Here is a 15,084-nt window from a genome sequence, read left to right as displayed (position 1 = left end):
AACCTCTTCAAGGGCAATTTTAATAATCAAACTTTCATTACACGAAGAAACAGATGACAAATGAGACAGAGAAAGAAAGATGAATTAATTTCTATAAAGCTCTCCTGCAGAAAGAATAAATAGTGATTATCTCTAAATTGAAGGAGCTAAAGTGTTAACTATCTTTGGTCTCTACCACTGCTGAATCCCTCAAAATGTTGATGCAGCCAGTTAATTGATAGAGACAGATTCAGTTGGAATACAAAACAAGGCTTCTCTGTTAAATCCAGAAGGTATATGAACTAAAGACAAAAAAACAAAAACCAAACAAAGATATTATTCACTCTGGCTTGCCATTGAGCTGACAATTAAATCAACTGCTCTATCTAAGATGAACAATAAAATAATTGTGCCAGCATCTCTGGGAAGGGCCCTTCTAAACAAATTCCTCATGCAGTCCTATTATATACTATGGAATGTGAGCAAGTTATGCGTATTAAGAAGAAAAACACATTTTATTAAGCTGAATCAAGTTCTAATGATATTTCAAAGACATGAACACCAAATTATGGCTGGAATGAAAATGTATCTATGCCTGCAGATAGGCAAGTGGCTGCTTTGAATACTAGAGAAGGAAAACATTGTAGTTAATTTAATTGAACTCATTCAACATCTGTTTCAATTCAAACTTGTGGAGGGATTTCATGCTGAGGGGAAGCTTACTCAATCTACGTATGGCTGCTGTATTGTCTTACTAATATATAAAGTTAGACTATCAAGATACAGATTTCTATTTCAACATGTAATGTATTTCTATTACAGGAAACCTGAAGTATAGATTCTTTTGAGATAAATAGTTTTTTAAAGCAAAGAGAAAGGTGAATAAGTTTTCCTTCCATCCTTGGAAACTTCATTAGATGCATAACCTTGATTTGCAGTACACGTAACTACAGAGGAAAATAATGTAAACAGTCAGGTGGAAATCAAATGCAAAATATCAGATAATTATGTTAAAATTTACATTTTGAGAATTTCTAGTTTTGCCTTCTTAATATTCTAATACTATAATAGTTAAATCATTCCTATATATACTATTATAGTATTTAATCTATACTATAATAGTTTTAAAAGTGGGAATTCATTTTGATGTTTATTATTGATGGCTTTTGTCTTCTTGAAATGAACCACCATACTTTTAAAACATTGCCAATATGAAAGGATGAAAAATGCAATCATTATTCTCTCTAAATATTTTATTTCATTTATTCATTTATTTAACTATATTTATAACCTACCCCAATTCAGGCAGAATCTCAGCGGGATCCATCAATATTGCAGGCAGAGAATTAAAAAATATGATTTATTAAAATAATCAGTGAATAATCAGAAACCTCATAGAGATCCATGAAGCAAAACTAATTAAGGGCCAATATCATATTGATCTATAATTGGCCTGTGCAAAGTGATTTAGATTCGTTTCATTTAAACAATTCTTGCCTTGGAGATGATGCAGTTTTCTTTACTAAAATGAAGATGTAACCTGCTTTACTTCTTTGAAATAACTCAGATAATGTTAGGTACTTCAGACCAGATTCAGTGGGAGAATGACCCTCTCAGCATTCCCCTGCAGCCCTGGCTGAAAGTATTCCAGGCCAGATAACTTCAGGATCTCACAGACCAAAGTTGTCCATCTAGCAGACCTTCAGAACATACCGAAGGTGTTGCACCCTCAGAAACTTTCAGCAAAAATTCCTCTCAGACTTCTCCTGCACTACTTTCCAAAAAAGGCTTCCTTTTGTTTTCTCCCATAGTGCAAGCAATGTAGGTGAAGTCTAAGGAGAGTTCAAACCAGTCTGATGTGAAGCAACATGGTTGCTTTGTTTTTGAAGCAGCTTTTTTTATTTAAAAATTTGCCAAAGCAAAGAACCTCGCTTTAAGTCTCAAGCTGCAGCTCAGATTGATCTATATTACTAAATTAATGCTATTAATCTATAATATGTGTCATTTACGCACATTACGCAGATCTACGCACCTTCTGCCGCGCCCTCAAGACCTTTCTATTCCAACAAGCCAGGCTGACCTAACTCTTTTAATTGAGTAATTTAATTCTTAATTTGATTTTAAATTGGGGGTGTTTTAATTGTCGTGGGCCAATACTATTTAATTTGTTTTAAACTATTTTTAAATTTTGTATTCTCTGTATTTTTATCTTTGGCTGTTCACCACCCTGAGTCCTTCGGGAGAAGGGCGGTATATAAATTTGAACAATAAAAAAATAAAATAAAAATAAAATAAAAATTTATGTTCATTGTCTTTGTATAGCTGAATTCAAAACTCAGATGATGCTCTTCAGGATACTAATTTTTAAACAAAACAAATGAGGTGGAAACGCGGGCAAACAATTAACATAATCTGCAATTATGTTAATATGCACACTATACATTTGTGAAAGAAAGATGGAGTCTGTCAAAGTGTCTCAATTAGACTGAGCTTTCTTAGATTTTGAGAGTCAATATATAATTGATGAATATTTTTTTTAATTATTTGCAGCATGGAGATGCAGTCCATGATCTGATCCTGGATGTCATCACTTGGGTCGGCATTCTTCTGTCCCTTGTCTGCCTCCTGATCTGCATTTTTACTTTCTGCTTCTTCCGCGGACTCCAAAGTGACAGAAACACTATCCATAAGAACTTGTGCATCAGCTTGTTTGTGGCAGAACTTCTCTTCCTTATTGGAATCAATAGGGCAGATCAACCAGTAAGTAATCAGTGAGAAAAGCTGAATTTTATCTTTTTCCTTATCTCTGGTTTAGTAATATTACACCACTGGCCTATTTTCCATTAAAATTATAACTAGCTAATTAGAATTAGTTAGTAATTAGAATTCTAATTGGAATTGAATTGAGGGGGCAGCCATTTTCACATACATTTTCAAATAAAATGTTCCAAAACCATGAGAAAGCTTTCAAGCTCATAAAATTTCATTTTCATACTGGATTTTAAACATCATGAGGGGCGGAATTGGAGATAACAGTTACTGTAGCCCTCAGCAATTTGAAGGGTTTTTTTCAGCTATACCTTTTCTATATGATCTATTTTCTGGCTGACTGGCATTTTCATAAATACAGAAAGCTTAGGTTGGTTTTATATTAAAAGTTTTGATTTTGTTCAGTCATTTAATTTTATTCATCTCTTCATGACCCAGTGGGTATTCTTTTGCCAGGACTGTCTATCAAAATTGAGTTTTTAATAAGCCAATGCTTATTTCATTAATGAAATAATCTAACCTCTTTATTTTCTGTCAACCTCTTCTATGATTGCCTTTGATTTTTCCAAGCATCAATGCCTTCCCCAATGACCACTACCCTTGGATTATGTGGCTAAAATATTTAACTATATTTAATAGTCCTCCTCTGAAATATCAGATGTATCTTTTCATGTCTATAGTTATCAACATTTTGTGTCCGGGAAGATAGGATCCATTCATTGGTTAAGGTTTGTGACTAGAAATGGAAGAGATTAGCATCTGATACAATTGTTGCTTTCGAGAAAGAATAGGAAAAGAGAGAGCCATGTAGGTCAACTTGAGCATCTAAATTAAAGCTCTAAGTCAGAAGAATCAACCAGCAAATTTTTCTTTCACCTATTTGAATGTTGTTGGAATTGCCTCTTCAGAACATTTTTTTTTCATTTTAATACTGAGCAGCAGAATCAACAAGAAATTCCTCAACTCTTCCCTGTTTTCATCCAAATAATATCATTAGCATCTCTGAACTTTTTGAGGTTTTTCCCAGCAATTTTTATTTGAATTTATATTTCTTCCTGTCCAACATTTATTATGTTATATGGTGCATTTAAGTTAAATAAATAAGGTGACAATGCATACTATAGGCAAACTTTTTCCAATCTGCATTATTCAGTTGCTTCATTTAAAAAAACTCAATTTTTACGACCCTGTAGTCCCTTAATTCGGGGGAGAGTCGGGGAGACTAGATGGAGCTGAGTGTTTACTGGCCAAATGTCCTTCCTGATGCCTATGTGGCATTTGCAGCAGATATTTTTTCTTTGCGCTTAGCAGAGAAACATCTGCTGCTACCTAGGAATGAACTCTCAACCTTCTGAGTGGGTGGTAAGTGTCTTCACCATTAGGTCACCATTAGGTTGTTCATTCAGTTGCTTTATAATCTGTTCTAATTATTACTTCCTGGTCCTTATGTACATTTTTCAATAAGCAAATGAGTGACCAAAAATGCCTACATTTTTAAGGACTATCCACAATTTTTGGGTGTCTGTATAGTCAGAAGCCTTAATACAATCTATAGAGCAAAAAAGAAGAAGAAGTCTTCTTGAACTCTCTTGCTTTTTTCATTATCTGCATTATAATATGCATTCAAGTATTCTGAAGCCTCTTCTGAATCAACTTGCACAATCTATGTATTGTTCCAGTGTGGATTGCAAAATACTAAAGACTATCTTGGTACTGTAAAAGATAAATGTATTTATTTATTTAATAGTTTGAACATTCTTTACTGCTGCCTTTTTATTGGTATTGGAATATGTACTGATTTTTTCCACTTTTCTAAACTCCAAACAGCTCTCCCAACTACATTATCAAGCAAAATATTTAAAAGGTTCTGTTGATATTTCATCAATTTCTGCACTTTTGTTGTTAACAGTGTTTTTGTTCTGCTTTTTAATACTTGGCTTCTGAATATCTGGGTTTAGTGTAGTGGTCAAATCTTCATATTTGAACAATTTCTGGATCTATTTTGTATACTTCCATATATTTCACGATTTCTTCTTTATGTCTATTTTATTCAAAAGATCTTTACCTTTTTTGTTCTAATTGTGCCCATCTTAACATAAAGGTTCTTGATTTCTGTAATTTTTCTCAGATATCTTTTCCATTCAATTGTTATCCTTAGTTTCTTTGCATTGCTTTTTTCAATATAACTTCTCTGGTTTTCAGCTTTTACCTGGGGAGGTTTCCGCCTGCATCTGGTGTCTTTTGCTTGCTTTCTTCAGCTGCTTCAATTTATCATATAAGATTTATTTCACCTTCTTTTGCATTTGGAAATATTTTTGTTTGCTTCATCTTTAGCAATATCAGAACTTTCTGAAAAGCATTCTGCAGCCACCTTTTTTCATTGCATAATTGTATAGAATATTGTTGGATAATTGTTAGGAGGAAGGAACCAAGAACAACATAAAAATTTACTTCACAGCAGTTTCTTTATACCTGTAGACAGGAATCTTGTCAGACTGAATCACAAATCCGCATAACTATTCGATTATACTCTATGAAAGGTTAGAGAGGATCTATTTATCTGCTGATAAGACTTACAGGCCTCCATACCACAAGGTTATTCTTGTGATTTATATTTAGAGAATTTTTTTAAGTTATATAATATGTTTTGGATCATTCTTTAACAAGTGGGCATAAACAACAACAGAGCATTGTTCCAAAACCTGATTTATTCACATAAATTCAACAATATTAAACAATAAATAAAATAATAATAAATGTACACCTGTATTTATATCAATTTATCATAATTAAATGAATTCACAAGATTTAAAAGAAACAGATCAGTGATTTTTTTTTTCCAATTCTTCACTGCGGATCACAGAACTGCTGCTCCAGGTTATGTTCCTTTGTATCTAAGGACATAACATTCTCAATCTGTAGAGAAGCTGCTGCTAATTTGAGTCTTAATTCCTCAAAGCAGGAAGCCTGTGGAGGACAAGAACAGTTTGGAGTGCTGCTCTTTCCTTCTCAATCTCTCCTCTTCTGATGGAGGAGAACAGGGCTTAAAATCTTTAAGTTTTAGGTTACAGAAGAATAAGATTCAGTTCAATGTTTGGACAAATCTTTAATAGGGAACAAAGTTGAACCATTAAGCCAATGACATGAAAAAATGAGTTTTGCTTTACTAGAGCTCTTCATGCAAAAGTAGCCATTTGGTGGCAGGACTGTAATGCTGTATTTCCTGTTACAAGTAGGACATTAGATGAGATGACCTAGAACAGGGGTGTCAAACTCGCGTCATCATGGCATCATCACATGATGTATCATGACTTTTTTCCCCTTTGCTAAACCGGGCATGGGCGTAGCCAGTGTGTGACCCATCTGGCCTGTGGGCCGGGAGTTTGACAGCCCTGACCTAGAAGGTTCTTTCCAACTCTTTAATTCTATGATTCCATCATAAAGATTGCCATGTCTATCTCTGCTTCAAAAAGGGAGCAATATTTCTTTTTTAAATCAGTATAGAAGCCTGAAATTTATATAGATGGAATATACAATGTAGTTTAATATATCCTTCATCCATTGTATAACTATTACACAGTGTGTTGTTAGAGCTCCTTATCCCCAGCTCCATATGATCCCTATTATTTGTGGTTTAACATCCAGCTTGGAAAACTATCAATTTGTTTTATTTACTAAGTTTATTTTGGCCTATATTACCTCTTGCATATGCTGTAGATATAATACACTGGACTTAAGTGCTATGCATAGTCCCAAACTAAAAAGGAAAATGTAGAAGTATTTCCTTTTTTTTACCTAAAGAAGAAGATATTGTATCTCATAATAAAAACAGATGGTTCAACCTACTCAAGATGGTACTCCTTCAAACAAGGCATGTGTTATAGAAAAGAATTACTTTTAAATAGAGCTTATTTGGATTAAATATGCCTCCTGAAACTTTAAAGATCTGACTCTAAAGTCTTTATATCAATTTATTCAGGATGAAAAACACCTCTAAGAACAAGATTCTGCTCCTATTATATTGCTAGATTGAATGTATAATTGTGGATCCCCCATTCATTCATTCAGTTCAGTTATTTTATGTTAACAATAAATATAATGATAAATACTGCAAAAAAGTTAAAGCACTGCAAAAGATTACAGTGTACAGAAGAATAATGTTCATGAAAAACTCTCACTCATGTAGTCCTATCTATATAATCTTTAAAGAAACTCTGCTCTTCATAATAGTATGTTCCCTATAAAGGCAGATAAACAAAACTTTTGACTTTTTGATTTTATCCCCATTCCAGCCCCTCGAATCTTTTTCTAAAACACTTAATTGGCTTCTTTAGTTTTCCATGAACAGAGGTATGAGAGCTTAGATTCCTGTTAGGTCAACTATATGATTTTGAAGTAGCTGGCTCCTTTCAGCCTCATGTTTACTTGCTTGCTTGCTTGCTTGTATTCTGCCTTTATTGTTTTTACACATTTTTACAAAAGCAGCAACCATATCCAACACAACTTCCTACTACTGTTTTCATTTGCATGTTGAGAGAAAAAGATGACATTTTTCTAATTTGGGGCACATTTCCAGATATATCATGGAGTTCATTCCAGTTCCATTTATGCCAATTCCCACTAAGAATTCTGCAACAGAATTATGAACCTTCAGTATCTAGGTACAATAAAGTCTAGGTACTTTTGATTATTATCTGATATGTAGCCAAATAAAAGTAGTGTCAATGTCAGGAACTTGCCCAGGCTACTAAAAGCAACCAAGACTTTGTAACAAGTCTCTTCCAGCTGCTACAAAACTTAAGAAAATCAGGATGCTAAATATTACATCAAGCTAGTAACTATAATGTATCTCAGATACATAATATAATAGATGCACTAGTTCATTAAGCATTTGCATATACATGACATTTAGAAAACAGCTGTCTTATAGCACAGTTGAGGAATATTGAAATATAGTTCAGTGATTAAAAACTCTTATATACAGTTGCTTATTCATCATTAAATATCCTATCTTATACTTGACAAATGCTACAATTCAGAAGAGATTACTCAGACAATTGTTAAGTGCACATGCAGCATATATATCTCTTCCCATTTTAAATAGGAAAATTACTGATGTGAGAAAAGTCAATGGGATACTTTGAACTCAATTCTAGACATTTAGTTCTAGTTTTACTAGTTTTACTAGATTATTAGATACAAATTTCTTTTTAAAAGTGCCCACCAAATTTGTGGGCCAAGAAACTGAATGACAGGGAAGTTTCTCAAAATGTCTCAAAGGCAGGATTCCTCATTAATGATGATAGTAGCATGACTTCTGGGACAACTTCCTTGTGATCCCTTTATTTGGGATTTAATAATAGTATGAGAAGCCAGAGAAGTTCCTGACCTGATGTGGTATTGGAAAGCCAAACACTAACATGGGACCTATTTGAGGATCCAATCTGAATAGGTCACCGGAACCAGAACTTATTCTTCCAAGCTTTTGGACTCGTAACCTCTTTGGATAGTTGATTCCCCTTTCTCACCAATCTTTTTTTGTCATCACCAAGTGTTTTTCCCCCCAACATTCACTTGGAATCTGTCTTCTTGCACATGGTGACAATAGATAACCTGTGTAATGTTGTTTCATGCATTTGAAAGCTAATACTATAGTCTTTCTCATCCTCATTTTCTCAAGGCTAAACATTTCCAGAATTTTCATTCTCTCCCTGTAGGACCTGATCATTTTTTTTGCTCTTCTCTGAACCTGTTCCAGTTTGTATGGTATTCAGAATTGGACATAAGGAGATATCTGTACCAATGCAAAATAAAATGGAGCAGTTACTTATCTTGATTTGGAAACCAATTGTTGATTCAGGATTTTAAAAAAAATGAATTGTCCTTTTTGTAGCTACATCAGACTGCTGATTATATTCCAGAATTCTTTATCTGAAATTCTACTACCATGGTATCATCCTTAAATTGGATAATAACATATCATTATATTTAACCATTACAGTTTTTGTTTTAAGTCTTTAGCCTTGTGTCTCAACTATTATCTTGCTTAGACTTTCAATATTTTTATCAATTTCTATCTTAAGAATGCATAATGTCCAAAATGGCTGTTTCTAGTCATTTTCTGGCAATACGTCAGCTAAAGTGCATAGTTCCTCTGTTTCATATTCTGAAGAACTTCCTTACTTCATTTAGTATTTTGTGTGTGTGTCTTCATATCAGTGTTGACTCCTGGCAACTGTGCCTAGACACAAGCCCCTGCAGTTTTCTTGGCAACATTTGGAAGGATTTATTATTAGTAAAGTACTGTTTGAAAACAAAACTTGTTTTTATTACGATGTAGCATAATCTGGTCCCTATTTCCCCTGAGAGAGAGAGAGAGTTTGGTGTGGAGATTAAGGCATCAGGCTAGAAATCATGAGACTATGAATTTCAATCCCCCCTTAGGCACGAAGCCAGCTGGGGGAACCTTGGCCCAGGCTCAGCCCTAGGGAGCAGGCAAGGACAAACCACTTCTGAAATCTTACAACAAACTTTCAGGGACTTGTCTAGACAATCATCAGGTGTCGACACTTACTTGAACACACCAAAAAAGAAGGTGGAGGTTTCCCAGGAAACTAAATTTTATATGAGGCATCTTTGAGTCAAATGGTGGTAGTAATAAAGCAGATAATGTATACCGTCTCCCCAAACTCTTTCAAATATGTGTCTTGAGGTCTTTAATTCAAAGGTGAGAATATAGGAGAAGCTTGTCTACTTCTTTTCTCACAAATAGTTAACTTTTAATATATAGCAAAGCCTGCTTTACTGCATTTATAGGATTTCTCGCCATTCTTTATTTGCAAACTTGTTCATTCTCTGTATATTAAGACCCTTAGAAATTGCAATGCATATCCATATGCTTGGAGACAGGTATATCAACCAAGGTACTGATTTTCTGGAAAAAAAATTGAAAAGTTGTGTGGTGGTTGTTCAGCAACCTTTTTCTACTTTAGAAATTGTTGAAAGCAGAATGCATGGTTTTCCAGTGTGCATTATAATTTTAAAAAGATTACTCATTCCAAAATCCAACTGAACACATGTAAATATGTGAGTTGACATTTGCATCTAAACAAACCAAGTAGTTTAGTCTGATACTGTATCAAATACACATGTGTAAAACATCATAATGGTATGTTGGCATTTTTCTTTACAACAATAATTAAATAGTTGAATCCTGAAAATAAAGGCTAAGTAAATCACAAGATCCATTCATATGTTTATACTTCAAGTTTAATATGTAAACAGCAGAAGGCTCATCTATCTGCATAATTTGCACCCACCCTTAATCAACATACACACATAACTACTGTTCTACTTTGTCTTTTTTGTTCTCCCAGATAGCCTGTGCTGTGTTTGCCGCTCTCCTGCATTTCTTCTTCCTCTCTGCTTTCACTTGGATGTTTTTGGAAGGAGTACAGCTCTACATAATGTTGGTGGAAGTCTTCGAGAGTGAACATTCACGTAGAAAATACTTCTATTTGGTTGGCTATGGCATGCCTGCTGTAATTGTAGCTGTTTCGGCAGTAGTAGACTACAAAAGTTATGGCACTGGAAAAGTGTGAGTTTCATTTTGTGTCCCATTTGTGGTTTGGGAAGGGAATCTGAAAAACTAGTAGCAGGGAATATGCACTGAACAGACACAACCATAAATAAATAGACACAAAAGGCATTTTAGTAAAGGTAAGTTTATAGACTGTGTGGAAAAACCATTTTCCATTTTAGAAGAATCAAAATGTGCCCAAGATTAAGAGAGTATGGAACCTACAAATATCAAAACATGAAACTAAGTAAAAATTGTGCCAAGGGAGCAGTGCAGTTCAATCTCTACACTAGTTTTACTTTTTTAATCAACAGAGCTTTGAGCCAATTTCCAAAACATGGTGAATAATTGATAACAAATTTTATCACTCATAATTAGACATTTATTAGAACATTTTGACAGCTGTGAATTATATTCCACAATGCCCACTAATGTGTTAAATGGGACAGAAATTGTATTCTCTGTGTTGAAAGCAATAAAATGACATTGAGTGCTGAAGAAGTGTCACATCCATATACTGAGAACTGTTGTCTCCAGAACTAACATTGGACTGCTCTTCAAGGGGTGGTTAGACTTCATTTTGCCTCCTCTTTAGAATGGCCACAACAGTACTGAATCTTAGTCTCCAGCCTGCCTTTGGCAGCATGAATTTATTAATGAATGGTTTTATCTGCATGTATTGGCAGGATATCTTTAAAATATGGTAGATCTCTAGATACATTACCGTATAAAACCATCAGGATATGCTCATCACACGGACACCAAAAATCTGAATTTCTTAAATATTTCTGATGATAAGCAGTCCTTTCCTATTACAGAATATCTTTGTTTTTTTAAACCTCTTCTTTGGCCAGGCATTTTGTATGTTATTTGTCAGTAGACTGTTCATCATTTATCTTAAGTACACAGAAAAACCTCAAAAGGCCTTTCTTTACAAAGGAGCAGAAGACTGGTTACACTCTTGACTGATACCTTGGGTCATAGATATTTCTGGGTCCCTTGCTTAAACTTGAGAATTGCAATATTTCTGGCTCATCCAGATTTACATCTGACCCCCTCTGGTGTCCTTTCAAGTGTTTATTTGTACCTCACCAATTTTGTCTGTGAAATGGGGTTGTGGGTTTTGTTGAGAACCAGTCACATGAACCTCATTTGTACTCTGAGGTATTTAGTCTGTTCCTGTGGTGGTAAATCAAGCAAAACTAGGCTGATATAGGGACTTTGTGAGCTAGAAAACTGTGGCATGGCTCTGATTTTAACATGTGTAAACTCTATATAAGAAATTTGAGAATTTAGTTAAATCACTATTTATGTAACTTTTTCAAATCAAAAATAGACATATTTCGGTATCATATTAGCAGAGATGGAATATATTGAAACATTATTGAACTGGAGAAGAGGAAATTTCAGGGTCTAGACAAGGTAGATAATGTGGACAGGTTGTCCCCCCCCCCTTCTGCTAAAATGCTTTATAAACTCTTGGTCTTTAGCCATCAAGAGTCTGCCCAATGGAACATCCCACCTTCAGTCATGTAGAGCCCTTGTTTCATGCAGGCCCTGTTACTTTTATTGCTTGTCTTGCTTGTCTTAGGAACTTGGGAGTTTAGGAACCAGTTCACTTTTAGAAAGTATTGAATGTCTAGAAACTAGTGGTCATGCACAGCATCTACAATGTTTTGGTTGCTCTTAGAAACTGTCTTCTCATACTTTACTTCTTCTCAGCCTCTTTAACACATTCTTCTCACCACATCACATTCGCAAGCTTCACAAGCACAAAGAGAACATGGATGAAAGATCACAGCATGAAATTTTGGATTAATAACTAGATTAAATAGACCTTCACAGGTTCTATGTGTACACATATTTATGACTTATGACAGTGCTCAGTGATAAACAAAATATCTATCCAATTTCTTGCTATCATTCCTGTTTTAAGCATCAAAGGTTCTTAAATCATTATTAGTATATGTCATTACTTTGAAAGATGAGAGATTATTTATCAATTTAGGCAGAAACCAATATGGTTTTTAGGGTATTTCATAAGAAAAAACTTTACTTGAATATGATTTAGAGCTGCTGCCACATTTTTGGCCTGTCAGATAGTAGTGAGCAAGTTTTGCAATGAAAATAAATGGAAAAAAACCCAATACAGACAATTCGTTTTTCCTACGTTCTTTTTTTTTTATCCTCAAGATTTTTTTATCATACTTGTGAGAAAAATTGTATTTTTCAAAAGAACTCAAAATTCAGAATACATTTTGGGGTTGTTTTTACCCTATAGATAGTCTTACAATGATGGAAATTCTGGCATGTTCAGTTGCTGTCATTAAGCAAATCATCACACATTGTTAACCAAGGATGTCACATGTCATTTGCTTGACAGAAGCTGGCAAATGTCACAAATGGCGATTAAGTGACTGCATTCAGTGCCATTGTAAGTCAGTTGCTGAAAAAGTGTTCATTAAGCAAGGATCATCAATATTAAATTAAAAATTGCATACAAGAAAATAAATGAACCAAATAAAAACACCTTCTAAATTCAATAGAAACATAACCATCCTATGCCTATCAGCCATATTGTGGTTCAAGATAAAACATATATTACTCAAAAAGTCAGCAAAGAATCTTAATTCAGCACTGCAAACATGGTTGAGTTAAACAACTCACATGTTTAACAGTTAAGATCTTTACTGAATATTGATTACAGGCTATTTTCCACAATAGTAGCTGAACATTTGAAGAATTATATTTTAGAAATAATAACATATGAACCAAACAAGTTATATTCCTGAGAGAAAAATGATGGACAGCAGCAGCTCTATAATAAATTGTTAGAGCACATCAATAGTAAAAAAAGAAAATGACAATAGTATTTTTAGATGCAAAAAAATGCTTTTGACAAGTTGCAGTGCTCTTTTTTATTAGCTGTTTTAAGTTAAATGAATGCAAGAGAAGATTTTAAGACTTGGATGGAAAAGGTTTGCAAACAGCAAACATAACCATTGGAATACTCTTCCCAAGTTTCCTAAAAAGCAAAGGCACTAAGCAAGAATTATACTTTTTTCCTTATTATTTAGAATTGTTTATAAATTTAAGTAGACAAGATTCAAAAAGACAAAGAAAGGAACAACTAGAGAAGACACATGAAACAGTCAACATCTTCAAATGTATAAGGAAAGAAGAAAATAATAATACACTATTCTTCCTGGATATCCTAATCAGTAGAGACAGCTACAATTACAAATGTATCAAAAACCTACAGTAACCAAGTGCTCCATTACCAAAGTAGCAATCCAACTTCCCACAAGAGGAGCTGTGTAGGAATATTATTCAGACCTATAAATGCATGCAGTAACCCAGAACACCAGAAAAAAGAAAACACGTGCCTATACAACATTTTCCAGCAAAACGGATACCCACAGAACTTTATCAAGAAGTGCCTGACCATTCAAACCACTACAGCACAACTAATACAAGCTATGAAAAGGATAACACTACACATCAAAAATATCTCAGAGACAAACCAATACACTATTTCAACCACAAGGCATCATCATAACACACAAAGCAACTGAATCTCTCCAGAACATCCTAAGTAAATCAAAAGACCCAGTACTCCAATAAGAAAAAAATGGGAATCATCTATAACATACACTGTAAGGATTGTAACAGCCACTAGGTAGGAGACCGAAGACTAGCAGAGCGCATCCATGAATACTAACAGCCAGCCAGAAGACACAAAGAAAACTGCTTGATCTCACAACACATGGATAGGAACACTCAACTAGGAGACTGTAAGCATCCTAGGCCAAGTTAAATCCCAAAATGCTAAGGAATTCCTGGAAGCTTCGCTATCAAACAAATCAGCTATCTAACATAGTCACTTGTTTTGTGAGATGGGTGGCCACTGGCTATATAAATTTTAAAAATTAAATAAACTTTATTTACACATCATTGAAATGAGACAATAGAAAAGCTAAGAAAGAAAGAAAAACAGAAGACATTCTCTCCAGCAGACAACACCCAGATAAGCAGGGATTAACATCAAGCAAACAGTCAAGCAGAAAAGCAAACCCTAATCAAGAAACTACCAGGGCGAAAACTACACCCCCACTAACACCGGCAGGGCAAACTACTGTATACAAACAGGGAGCAAACCCAGTTGGGTATTGAAACATCTGCAAGCAAGCAATTAGAGCACCAAGGATTCAACAAACAAATATCTGGGATTAAAATTCAGAGAGGAATACAAATTGAAATGCTTTGCAGATGATATAGTATTATCCATTATAAACCCACAGAGCACTGTAATACAGCTGATGAACATCACTGAATTCTCTGGATACTAAATCAATGAAAAGAAAACAAAAATAATAACAAGGTATTTAACACCAGAACAAGAAGACTTTGGGATAAAAGAGTCTGGCTGATAATAAACAACAACAAAAACACAGTGAAATTTGGGGATTTTATATGCAGGATGCAATAAAGACATACTGTATTTCTGAACAATTGTAAGAATTTATGGAAAGAAAAAAGATATCTAGAACATGAAAGATCTTATTTTTTTCTTGGCTAGGACTTATAGTAAAAATGAATATATTGCCTAATGTGAACTTTTTATTTCAAATGGCACATATTCCAAATTCAGTTAATAGGAAGCTGTAATAATAATTAACAAATCTTTTGCAAGATTCAGAAGAAAGAGATAGATTAGCATTTCCTAATTTTAAATTTTACATACTCGTGCAAGTTGT

General features: G+C 34.2%; 1 protein-coding gene across 1 annotated transcript in view; it reads left to right on the top strand.

Moving 5' to 3' along the window:
* ADGRL3 (adhesion G protein-coupled receptor L3) overlaps positions 1-15,084 on the top strand; it is a 425,730-nt gene that overhangs the window by 274,983 nt on the left and 135,663 nt on the right. Inside the window, exons 17-18 of the mRNA XM_070938393.1 lie at positions 2,530-2,739; positions 10,125-10,345. Of these exons, the coding sequence (XP_070794494.1) occupies positions 2,530-2,739; positions 10,125-10,345 (431 nt within the window). The remainder of the gene's footprint in view (positions 1-2,529; positions 2,740-10,124; positions 10,346-15,084) is intronic.

This window comes from Pituophis catenifer, unplaced genomic scaffold, assembly GCF_029215685.1.
Source record: "Pituophis catenifer annectens isolate HBS135680 unplaced genomic scaffold, rPitCat1.0.hap2 SCAF_2, whole genome shotgun sequence".
NCBI classification, from domain to species: domain Eukaryota; kingdom Metazoa; phylum Chordata; class Lepidosauria; order Squamata; family Colubridae; genus Pituophis; species Pituophis catenifer.
This window is presented reverse-complemented; position numbering and strand designations above follow the sequence as displayed.